A 12748-nucleotide genomic window follows, 5' to 3' on the forward strand; every position below is an offset into this window, starting at 1 on the left:
CTGCTGACTGCCACTCATCTGCTATAAAAAGGCATCACAGCTTTGCAGAATAACTTCTGGAAAACAAAATCAAGTACAGCAGAATGATGTTAAATAACAAAGAGGATACACTGAACCACAGTCTGAACATCATAAAGCCTAAAGCACCCTTGGATCTTGAGCCTTACTTTGTTACAACAAAGATTACACTGACTTACTCTCCACAGTATAATAGGTAAATCCACTCAGTAAGGTAACGGACAAAACTGTGAGTGTCCTAAATGAAGGAAGCTATCACAATAGTTGTGTTGCACCATTTAATTTTCTATAACCCTGCTTTGTTGAATGAGAAGTAATGAGAAGTATTGAGAAGCCAATAGAGATTTCCTCTTTCCTTTTCATATCCATTGCGTGGAAGATCGCTTCAAAACCCAACACAAAAACTGTGTACTGTATGTGTGTGTGCATTCTCACCTCAGCTGGAGAGCCCTTCTCTACAAATTTGATGATGGGGACTCTGTTCCTCTCTTCCAGGGTAAAGCCATAGCCTCCATCACTGGGCCTTATCTAGGAAAAAAAACGACACGTCTCCGATCAGCAAAATCCTAAGCCAGCAGACCAAGACATTTTCACAGAGCACAAACACACACACAGAAGCAGCAGATACTGGTACAGACAGATAGCAGCCGTGGCAGTATTTGCTCACAGAATGCTTACTGAGGTATATAATGGACTTATGCAGTGTTGTGACTTTTCCTTCCACAGATGTGTGCTTTGTAATGATTTACTGTGCCTTTGGTTTGTTCTGAGTTGTGGATATGTTATAGAAAAGTCATAGCATATTAGACAGAGTAAGAGCTAATCAATCATTAAGCCACCGAGGAGTACTGTAAGTGAGCGCTCACCAGGAGAGACTTGGAGATGACGTTCTCAACTATTTTCAGGTCATGCTTCATAGGTTTGTGTTTGGTGTTGGAACCCTCCATTTCCTCATCAGCAAAGAAACGAAACAACAAGGGCTCGTCCTTGAATTCACTCTTTTCCAACACTGAAGGAGGTAACAATAAAGTCATGGATGAATAAATGTCAGACAAACAAACAAACAACTGAAAAGAAACTTGCTGAATAATCATATTTCTGGCAAATAGATTGTTTTTAGACTTAAGGGTTCATACCAGTGTGTTTTATTTCCTTAACTTCAAAACATGTATAAATCACATTTTTGCTGTCAATTTTCAGAAGTGTACTATACACTTTTTGATGAATATTTTCTACTGTTGCAGGTAGCCAGTGGTTTCCATTTAAACAGTATGAAAATCAATGAAAAACATCATTTTTTTCAAAGTTACATTATCTTTCTCATGTATGCATTGCTTTAACTCAAAACTGTTATGTAACTTTGACAAAAAATTATGAAGTCCTTGACAAATTGTAAGGAAATGAATGGAAACCTATGCCTGGAAAGTTAGAAAATGCAGTCAAATTTCTATAATATAGAAACATGGTTTGTAAATTGGTTAGCAATGTATAGTATATGTCATTTGTAGTAAATGGGCTAAACCATGCAAAATCACTACCATGGTCCTATAAGACAACTGTATGAAATTAAAGCATGTTCTAGTTAAATGACCCAGACTGCCCATTGATCGTTAATTGAAAACTTGACTTTCTCAGGCATTAATTCTATGTTGGACCCATGAACATGTGCAACTCTTTACACTACAGTGTCTGGTGCTGTGCAGGAGTAGAATATATTAAAATTAGCATTTTGCATTAAGTTTTGCAAATGGAGCATGCCCAAGCACTTATACACATGCACACCATGTATCCCAAAATGCACAAATGCACACCGTGAGAGAAAGGGAGAGCCCACTATTGTGGTAGAATATAGCTTTTGAATGAACCCAGTCTCCACGGCAACATTAACACCTTCACCAAGACTTCAATTTTGAACTGAAAAATAGCCCTTAGAGGAAAAACAGAGTTTCCTTCTAACATTCCCTCACTTCATTCAAGATCAGATATAGCGCCAATAGTTTTAATAGCTACATCATCAGGCCAAATAACTTACTGGCACGAATGATAAAATTACCCTGAAGGCTGTGGAAGTGAGAGGAAGTTTGATGGCTGAGACTGTTATGTTCCATAGAAGTGCTGGTAATTTGTAGTGTGAGGCTTGAACTGTGGGTAGTTTGGAGCAGTTACATCATGGAGGTATGAAGAGACATGCTGTGACTTCGACTGTAGTGTGTATGATGTGGACTTTGGCACGAGAGAAGTGCAGAGTTAAAAACGAGTGTGACTCGCATAAACAAACTGTAACCATGGCTACTGACCATTTTGCACTTAAACTGAACAACATCCATGTGTTATCTGCCAAGTTTTCACAGCTAAAGCAAACCATGCAAGTACCCTGCACCTGATTTCTTAAGTCATGTGCACACAACTATGCATAAAGCTAATGATATGCATAAATACAGTCACCACACACACGCACACATACAAATTAATTCACTGGATTGGAAAAAAGTTCTATTCCTGTAGCGTGTCAAAGGGATTATAAGTAGAAATGGAAAGAGAACAAGAGTGGTTGTGTTCTAAAACAGGATGCTAAATGCCAGGCGCCCTCTGTGTGGTTTCTCCAAAGCATTCAACTCTCATTTAGTCAATGATGGAGAGGATTCCACGGTTTGTGAACAGCAGGATCAGAACTTGGTCTGTTGAAATCCTCAGCAGTGAAGAGTGCCGTACCGTGATGCATGAAGCCATTGTCGCACAACTCCACCCCCAAGATCAACGCTTCCTCCCTGGTTCTGCAGTCCCCCTGCACCAGAAGACACAAGAAAGAGAAAGAGTAGATGCAGTGGAGAAAGGAGACACATTTAAGCAAAAAGAGTGGATAGAGTAAAAAAGCAAAAGAGATGAGAGGAGAAAATGAAATAGAAAGAGAGACAGAACAAAGGACATTGTGTGTTTAGAGAAATGTCACCCCCTTGTTCCTAGATTCAAAAGCCCCAAAGTCAGCTGAGCCACTCCATGCTCCATCTTAAACATCGCCAAAGTCATGTCTGGACAGCATAGTGTGCCAGCACTTGGAAGTCCCGCTGAAGAAGTGAGAGCTATTCCGCTGGCCTGGGTCAAACACATTCATATGGACTATCACACCCACACACATGCACTTATATGCACACACAAGCATGTGATGTCTGCCATTGATTCTGGTGGTCACCATATACATTTCATTTCTTTGTTGTCATCCTGAACAGGACTATCAATCTGTCAACCTCAAAGCGTCCTGTCATAGTCAATAAAGCTCAGTGGTCGAATCAATTTCGTTTCTCTTTGTTCGTTTCCTTTTGGCTCCGCTGAAGAGCCTCAAGAAATGCTTTGTTGTCTCAATTTCTTTCCTCTGTTGCAAATTTGAAGTGACCTGCAAAACTGCATATATAAGAATCAAATTTATGTGTTTCAAGTTATGTATTACTTAAAAAAAAAAATCATGTGGATGAAGCAGTTTTAGGGCTTACCTGTGCAATAAGCCAGTCTATCAGCTTGTTGGCCATCACCACTGATTTGTAGGTCCGCAAATGGTAGTCCTTATCCCTGGACGGACATAAAAGCAGAGAACTTCATGAGAAGGATTAGGAAAATAAAATTCTACCTTTAAACTTGGACTGTGCCATGTTACTATTTAACTCTGTGATTCACTTTAACTGTATTAAACCCAGATGGTGAACATGCAGAGAAGTAATTGCATGGTCTATTTAAACACAATGCTTAAAAGAGGACTAATAATTCCCGCTGTCAGCAAGGCGTGGTCACTTTTCAAGCACTGGCAGTTGCGTCATAAATCTAAGTGAGTTTCTGACAGTTGGTGACAGCAAAACAGCATTCCTCCGAGCATGGCTTGTAACGGCCCCTGCAGTGTTTGGCCCTGGGCTGCCCCATGTCAGTCTGGTGTTGCTGTTCTCAGTGTTATCCACACTGCCGCACAGACCCAGAGAATGCCATCTGAAATGGAGCCCTGACTTTCCCATGAAGACAGGCCCCCCACCCCGGGGACACGCAGGGGGTGAGCTGCAAGCCGGGAAAGTCCAGAACCATGACTTACACCACTCCACCATTTCCACCACATGCAAACACTCACGCAGCCGCACACACACATGCTTGTCTCGCACTCACACAGTTCAGACAAGTCAAACCTAATATGTGGGCCAAGTTAAAGTCCAATCTCAGCTCAGAATGAGAACCGTGAGAGGCCAAATGCTGACCTGTCTCCTCCACAACGGAACATTCTGTTGCGTAACTGTATTTGACAGCCTGTGTTGGTCTCTGATGAGGACGGTATTGTCGGCATTTGCTGGTGAGGCATGTTGCCCTGACGTGCCATGCATAAACCACTTGGCCCAGAAAGAGGAAAGAGGCACCCTTTTTTTCCCCTGAATGGGATACTAGAAAGAGGTAGACTGGGTCTACAGCGGCTGGTGCACAGTGAGGCTGTCAAAGTGAAAAATGGGGGGTAAACAGCAGTCCAGTGGGCAGCCATATGTCCGGCATGAGGAAACAGTGTTTTGAGGAGTAACAGACAGAAAGGTCAGAGAGGTGGTTTTTAACTTGCTGTCCAAAGAGGAAAGTTTGCCTTGACATTTTGTTAGGGGTAAATGGATGATGAAGGCAAATGTTGCATTTTCAAAAGATTCTTTGTAAAATATTATGCTGAGGATGCTGAAGGTTCGGGCTTTCATGAACTGTTTCAGTCCTGATGATTTACTCAAGTACAGTGTACCATATCATTAGTTATTTTGAAATCCTACACATACATCTATAAATATTGGGTTTCTGTAGGACTGATCAGCATAATGAAGAAAAGTTGTCAATATATATCAGAAATGCCTGTTTTTCCAATCTGTTTGAAGATCATTTATGAGTGACCTTCGCTGTATTGTGTGTGTTTGCAGCCTCTCTGTGTGCATATTGAAAAATCCTTCTCATTGCATTATTAAACGTTTAACTGTGTATACACAGCATTAGCCTGTAGTGGACATTTCAAACTGCGCAATCAGATCCCCTGGAGTGGATGGATTCACAACTTTCTTGTCAGGAAAGCAGGGGCGTGAGGGGGGCACAGAAGCTGTGTAGGGGTTGCGTAGTATACATTCCCCCCTTCGCTTCATCGCTCTCGCTCTGCCAGGAAATTATACCTAATTAGGCAGGGCCTGGTTGCTCCAATTAAACTCTGGCATTCCCAGGCCCTGTGATGCATTGTACTGGGCTCTCAGTAAGAACACACTGCACAGATATGCGGGCTAACGACACACACACACACACACACATATACATACAACTCCAGTTCACAGACAAGAGTTTTTATGTCAAGAGGTTTGGCCTCAATACAAACGCCATGGACTGAACACTTACACACACACACACACACACACACAAAATCACCCTTTAGGCTTTTTAGTAGTTGGATCAAACACAGAGAAGCTTCTATGCTGGAACACATGCAGGATCAGTGAGCCACCTCCAGCTACGGCACAGTTTTATTGGTGTGAAATTAAAGCTTTTCATCAGGCCATTTGAAATCCAGCATGAACAGGCAACCTTGATGCGGGGCTTTGCACTAAAACACATTAGCAGCCTGCACCTCAAACACTGTTCAAATTGAATGTTAAAAAAAACCCAACACTGAAAACCAAAGCATGCCAGCAAATTACTCCTATAAAACGAGACTGCTCCACTTCTAACTCTGTTAGACAAACGCATATTATATCACATGTGGTTTAAGTGACTATTTCATGGACATGCTGGATGTTTCTACTTTCACATGTTTACACTAATAGTAATTACCCATTATAAGATACTTTGAGATTGACTAACTGGGAACTTACTAGTGTATATCTGAATAAAATGTATTGGAACACAGAACTTATTCTGATTACAGTACTGAAACTTTGAAAACAACAGTGTTGAACTTTAGATATCAAAATTGCTATTTTGCATCATGTTATATGTTGAAAAATTAGAATCAATGTTTGCCTCCTGCAGCATGGCTCTGTGTCAGGCCTTTCAGAGAACAGGATCAATATGTTGACAGTCACACTCAGTGAAATGTGTAAGACCTGTGTATTGTCACTGAATGGCACCTGTAAAATGCTTTATAAAAGAAATGAGGCTATTTCTAGCTATGATGAATGGATTGAGGCATGTGACCCAAACATAGTGTAGACACACAACAAAAGGTAGAGAAAATGACCAGAAATCACCTGTACGTTTGAATTTAGAAACAGGGGAAAGTACAAAAACGGCCATTATCCTTTAACAAAACAATCACAACTCAAGGTTCACGTACTAGCTTTTTCCGAGCTTTCAACTATATTACACGGTCTTCATAGAGTTATTCTTTACAGAATAGAGTTTGCTTAGATTTCATAGAAATGGATCTATTGATATGTATATCATATATATCATGGATATATCATCCATAGCATTATTAGGACTTCTCATTCATGTTGGCTTACTTACGAGGCCTGACCACCCCCAAGATCAATGCTTCTTCCTGGCTTTTTCTGAAGCTTTCAATGGTATCACATGGTCTTCTTCCCAATTGTGATGGAGATGGATCTGTTGAAATGCAAGCTCAGAAGCTATTTAAATTTCATCCACAGAATTTTTAAGACTTCTCGTCCATGCTGGATTTAAGTTAAGGCTTGACTGCAACCAGGTACAAACTTTCATGCTGATGAAGACCATGTCATGTGGTTGAAAGCTCCAGAAAAAGCTAATAAGTGGACCTTGAGTTAGGATTGCTTACTACTATAACTATTTCCAAGGTCAAGAATGAGACCTTGGTCTGTGTGACATGTCACATTGTTGACTTGTCACCATACCAACACTTTCTAACAGGCTATTAAATGAAAATCTGAAAAGAACTGAGAGAGATTCATCACAATGTTAGCCATTTATCTGTGTCCCAAATGTTCCAAAACTACTTGTAACATCTGAGAGACTCAATCTTTCTCACCATATCTGTGTTTTGAGACCGGTCAGATAAAACCTGCCAAGCTCGATCACCCACATGCCCCAATGCACTCAATCATCATCATCATCTGTGCCAACTCCTCCTAAGTTAGTTCCTCTTTACAAACAATGAGCTCATAGTTCACCATGATATGTCTCTCCTCCACTCTGCGTGCTTTGTGGTGGAGCTATTTTTAGGAGCAAGAGCCAGATGCTAAGTTACTTGAGCCCCACCTGGCTGGGTTGCAATGGAGTGGTGGTGGTGGGGTGGGGGTGGGGGGGGGGCGCCTACCTGATGACAGGAGTGAAGAGGCTGTGAAGACGGCAGAAGAGCCGAACACCCTGAGACAAACAAGGGAGAAGATTTTGATTATGTCAGTGACAGGGGTGTAAAATGTGATTTATATTATATTAGGCTCTACTGTTGTGCTGTTACCTTAGATATGACATCATGCATGTCACTTCTGGGGTGGTAGGTGCCATCGTCGTAGCGAAAGCGGTACAGTACAGGCTCAGGTTTGAACTGGTGTTTATCTGTGACTAAAAATGCAATTCAAAACATAAGGAGGTTTCTGAAAGGAGATGTGCCAGAATGAAAGAAGAAACAAGTGAAAAAGTTAAAAACCCTAAGGGAGCATTAATTATCTTGCTTCAAATTTGAAAGTATAAGATGGCTGCCAAGCAGGGCTGCGTGGTGAAACAAGCTTTCCAGGCAAGAGGAAGACTCAAACCTCATGCAGAGTGTTCACAGATAACATAGCTGCTCAGAGCGCCCTGCTCCTCTTACTTTAGGGGACCCTCCTTACAGTAATAACAGTTGGCTCTGTATTCTGGGCTGCAGCCGTGCCGGTTCCATTAAAGGTTTTAATGAAAAGATATTCTATCGTTTTTCACATGGGGACTTCTAACTGCACTGTGAGAGAACACATAGAGGCTCGGTGTTATTCCACTCTGTCAGGAACAACTTTACAGCCCAATCTCATTTCTCTGTGAGGAAGCAATAAAGCAACCCAGAGTGATTTAAGATACAACTTGGCTTGGAGCCCTTTTCTTTTGAGGAAAAAAACACATGTAAAACAGTATGCACCATTTAGTGTGAATGCAAAGAATTACCCAGCTTAAGCCTCTTGCGTTAAATACACTTGTTACCTAAAGCCACAGAAGAGCCATTGAGCAAATATGACACAAACATTACGGCAAGAAGAGATTAATGATTATAATCCCTGACCTAAACATTGTGTCAAGGGAGTGTTTAATTTGGACACCTGCTAAGACATAAACAAGACAGCTGCATCTACGTTGTAGGCTTAAGCCAGGGAGTGAAAGTATTGTGAAACTCTGCTTGTTGAATGAGAAGCATTCATTGGACATGGCTAGAGGTTAAGTCAGGCAATGGCAGGCATTTGCATGCTCTACGTCGTGCAGCACAAAGTAGATTTGACTGTGGTAGACTTGGTTTTAGATATGGAACAGCAAAGGATGATAAAGCAGTTCTGAGTGGGAGAAGAGAAAGGAGAAAATTGTGAGAACTAACCATGGTGGATGATGCCATTCTCCAGCAGAGCTTGACCCAGGTGAACCCCTTCCTCTGGGTTGCCTGTCTCACCGATTTCCATCAGCCAAGACACAAACTCACTGGGGACACACAAAAGACAACACTGGCATAATAACACACACACTCACTCAGGGATAACACAACAAATATACACAAAATCCCCATGGGAAATCCCATCACTCCATAAAGGAGAAAAGTGTGTGATCAGTGGAGAGGGCTTTGAATTTACTTGTAAATAGGAAAAAAGTCGTGGCCTTTGCCATCATTTCAGAGAGCCTTTACAACTTGCTACGAACAACATTTACTCTAAATTGATGTGACTATGGCAACAAACACAATCTTGGCAAAGAGGAGTGATTTATTTACTGTTGGGGGCCACATTTGTTTGTTAAAACAACCAGCAGGTTTTAGTTTGTGTGTTTTGTCTAGCTTAACTGTATTTATTTTTGGCATATGATGTAACACTATCAAATCTGAAGGATTAAATTGGATCATGGGAAGTTCATGATGGAAAATTAAAGATATCTTTTGCTCCGCATCATTTACAGCTGGAAAGAGGAAACAAACCAACCGCCAAAACAACAAACGCAGCGTCCAATCTTCTGATGGCCCAAATGGGCTAAATGGGATAATTTTCCATAATTTAGTGACTCAGAGAGAGAGAGTAAGAGAGAGAGAGAGAGTAAGAGGACAAATAAACAAGGAGAGAGACGGTAGGCAGAGTAGCAGTGGCCTATCTGATTACATCCTTGATGTCCTGTCTCCCCATAAAAGCCAAACAAACACGGCCAGTACCACCACTGGAATTCTGTGGAATTCACTTCCAGGCCATGACGGAGGTGGCTGGGTGTTGAGCCAACAGGAACAAATCACAATCGTTTTCAGAGAAACAACTGACCAAACACCCCACCTCCACCTCTTCCTCCTTTGTCCATCCAACATCTCACACTCTTTAACCACTCATCCATGGCGTCTTTTTTCTCCGCAACAGACCACAGGGGGAAAACACAAGTCTGTAACAATGTCAATTTGTCAGCTTCTGTACCTTAACCATGAAAGGAAAAACACCCTGAAAGTTTGGACTATGCAGTTCCCATGGCCTCGAGCAGATTAGGGTCACAATAAACACTTTCATGCAATGTAAATCTACACGTGGAACGGGACCAAACTGACCAAATCACTGTACATAACGAGTATGACTATTGGTGTTTGGTCTCTCAGTGAACTTCATACTATGAGCAATGGGGTCCTTCATGATCATGAACTATTTTGCCAAAGTTATATAGTTGGTTATTTCACAGGAGCAATTTCTATATTCATGTGTTTTTTGTTTGTGCTACTCTCATTGGCTTGAAAAGTTTAGCAATATTTGAATCATTATGTGATGACAGTCCTGATGAAGCAAATTAGCTGTTTTTGACTGTTAAACTCTTAATAAATAGTACTTACGAACCAAACTTTAACTAGCTTAAATTTTGTCATGAATATTTCATGTTATAGAGAAATACTTTGGATTTGAAACCAAGATCTCAAGGGCTTTAAGGCCAGGAAAAGGACATTTAACGTGATAGTTCAACATTTTAGTAGATGACCTTATTCGCTTTCCTGCCAACAGTAAGATGAGAAGATCGATACCACTCACATACTGTATCTGTCTGCTACAGCCAGTAGCCGGTTAGCTTAGCTTAGCATAAAGACTGGAAAATTACTGGAAAACAGCAATTGTCATTTTTACACTTCAGTGTTTTTTAACGGGAATAGAGCCAGGCTAGCTGTTTCCTCCTGTTTCCAGTCTTTATGCTAAGTTAAGCTAACCAGCTGTTGGCTGTAACTTAATATTTAGAGGACAGACATGAAAGTGGTATCAATCTTCTCATCTAACTCTTTGCGAAAAAAGCAAATAAGTGTATTTCCCAAAATGTCAAACTATTACTTTAAGTTTCTCTACATCGCTAGTTTACGATAATCAAATCCCAGACAGTATATACTTTTGTACAATATCAGTACAGTATATTAACAGATGTATGAATATATCTCCTGCTCCTTCTGCTCTATGTACTAAATGCTGTCTACATGTAGCAAAAGCAGCAGTCTTTCTATTCAGCTTCTGCTTAAACTTATCATTTGTGTATGCTATTCCAAGTAATGCGAAAAAGAAAGAGCAGAGGCTGACAAAGACAAGTCTAACCTTTTCATTGAGCTCTTAAAGGGCTTTTCATCAATATCTATCACAACAAGCAGACACTATTGTCTGTCATATGTAGAAAAGACTAACACATTGAATCTCTTTTGTTTTTCTGTTTATTCCAAGTTTAAAATTGGATGATAACTGCAAGCTAGGTGGTTGTCACACACATTTTCTTTGATGAATTACCCTGTCACAGGAACCAAACCACAAATACAATTGTTTCACTTAAAGGGGAGGAGTTCCAGACCCAAAAATAGCCTTTGGCCTTAAAAAAAAAAAAAGAGAGAAAGAGGAGCCGTGGAAAGAGAATCAAGGCAAAGCATTTCACAATGGAGGGAGTGGGCTGAGTTGAAGCCATAGGCAATGTGGCTTTCATCAGAGACATACCATGCTGGTTCCAATTCCCCAATTACGCCTACATGTAATCATCTCCAAAGTCATCTCAGACAGGGGAAGTACAGAGGGGCTAGAGATGTCTTTTCACCCACAAGTGGTCATCCAGGTGTTGGTCAAGTTGTATATAGAAGGATAAGATTGAAAAGGGAGCTTCCCTGAGCTGCTTTCTCACCATATGATCTCTTCATACTCAACGAGGTGCCCACATATGACCAATTTGATCCTTTTAATCTTTTTAGCTGACAGATCCATTCCTCCTCCAGACCGCGAGGGATCTGGTGTTGTCTGCGTGGACCAAAGGAGAAAGTCACTCCTCATTCCAAACCACCATGCAATGTAACATGGCCACAACTATGTCCAATTGGACGTTTTGGTTGTTGATTTTTTCTCTCCATGCTTTTAAAAATAACAGGGATTTTGAAATGCCTGTTTAAGCTCAAGTGATTTTCAGTGCGATTATTACCAGTCAAAACATCTCTGTAAAAATGTAAAACAAATGGAAAACATGGGTAATTCTGAAATGCAGTGAAGCGTTTACAAGGGAAATTTGTTATGGGATTTCAAGATACGAGCACAGTTTAAATAACATCCAACGGATACTGTCTTGTGAAAATATTTTATGTCATTTCCAACCCTTTTTAAATTGCATAGTGTCATCACTCTATAAAAAGACTTTTGGCCGTCACATACGATTTTCATTTTCAAACATGGAGAGCTCTTTGGCTGCAGCCAGATGTTTGTAGATGTTATCATCCTGATCCAGCATTGTCACCTTCTCAGTCTCACAATGTGTGCTTCCCACATAGGCCTACAATGTGGGAAGCACATTAATGCAGAAGAGTAATTTGTGTGGAATGCAAGAAATGGAAATAAGAATTGAGGTTACAGGTTTTTGTGCTTTCTCAGTTTAGGATAGCAAGAGGTGCAATATTCCATCAAGAGTTCCTGTAAAAAGCTTTAAGGCTCAATGAAAAGAACATTTTATCACACCAGGTAGATTGAGGGTCACATGGTTCTGGTTCTCACGTACATCAATGATTGGAGTTACAGTCTGTTGCCCCTAAATATTGGATTTTGAAGTAGATTGCAGGAGATCTAGAATTTAAGATTCTAAATTTAAAGAATGTTTAAGAAGTGTTTCCCTGGACAAGATTAAACCTTGAGCAAACTGAGTTCAAACTAACCTTTTTACTTATTCACTTGCATGAAAACCTGGCAAACTGATATGACAGCAAGACATCTACATTTTATATGATGAAAGGGAAATACTGAAATGGGGACATCAACTCATGCATGCTTAAAATAGCTCAAGGACAGGATTTTGAACAAAGCACCCTTCACAGTAAATATTCTCACCTGTCACCAAATGGAGGATAGATTGGCATGTTTAGACTCATTAAAAGTAAACATGGAAAGTGCACTGGCATAGCTGTGCTAATTCAAGGACACGAAGAAACGATGAACATGTTACAAGTGCGCACGCACGCACACACACAGCTGCCCCCTGGCATAATGGGCCCTCCACTGCAGTTACCTCATGGATTCCTCAGCAGAGAGCTTATTGTAATCTAACATGGGCGAAGGAGAAAGCAGGCAGTCAGCTGAGACGC

The 12748-nt window shown here is 40.8% G+C and overlaps 1 protein-coding gene across 1 annotated transcript in view; it reads right to left on the reverse strand.

The window, feature by feature from the left end:
* Window positions 1-12748, reverse strand: part of prex2 (phosphatidylinositol-3,4,5-trisphosphate-dependent Rac exchange factor 2) — an 89255-nt gene that overhangs the window by 46634 nt on the left and 29873 nt on the right. The window contains exons 11-17 of the mRNA XM_044176707.1: window positions 8534-8634; window positions 7436-7539; window positions 7292-7341; window positions 3507-3582; window positions 2731-2803; window positions 885-1027; window positions 454-546 (exon numbers count right to left, since the gene is read on the reverse strand). Coding sequence (XP_044032642.1) covers window positions 454-546; window positions 885-1027; window positions 2731-2803; window positions 3507-3582; window positions 7292-7341; window positions 7436-7539; window positions 8534-8634 — 640 coding nt within the window. The remainder of the gene's footprint in view (window positions 1-453; window positions 547-884; window positions 1028-2730; window positions 2804-3506; window positions 3583-7291; window positions 7342-7435; window positions 7540-8533; window positions 8635-12748) is intronic.

This window comes from Siniperca chuatsi, linkage group LG19, assembly GCF_020085105.1.
Source record: "Siniperca chuatsi isolate FFG_IHB_CAS linkage group LG19, ASM2008510v1, whole genome shotgun sequence".
Classification (NCBI taxonomy): Eukaryota; Metazoa; Chordata; class Actinopteri; order Centrarchiformes; family Sinipercidae; genus Siniperca; species Siniperca chuatsi.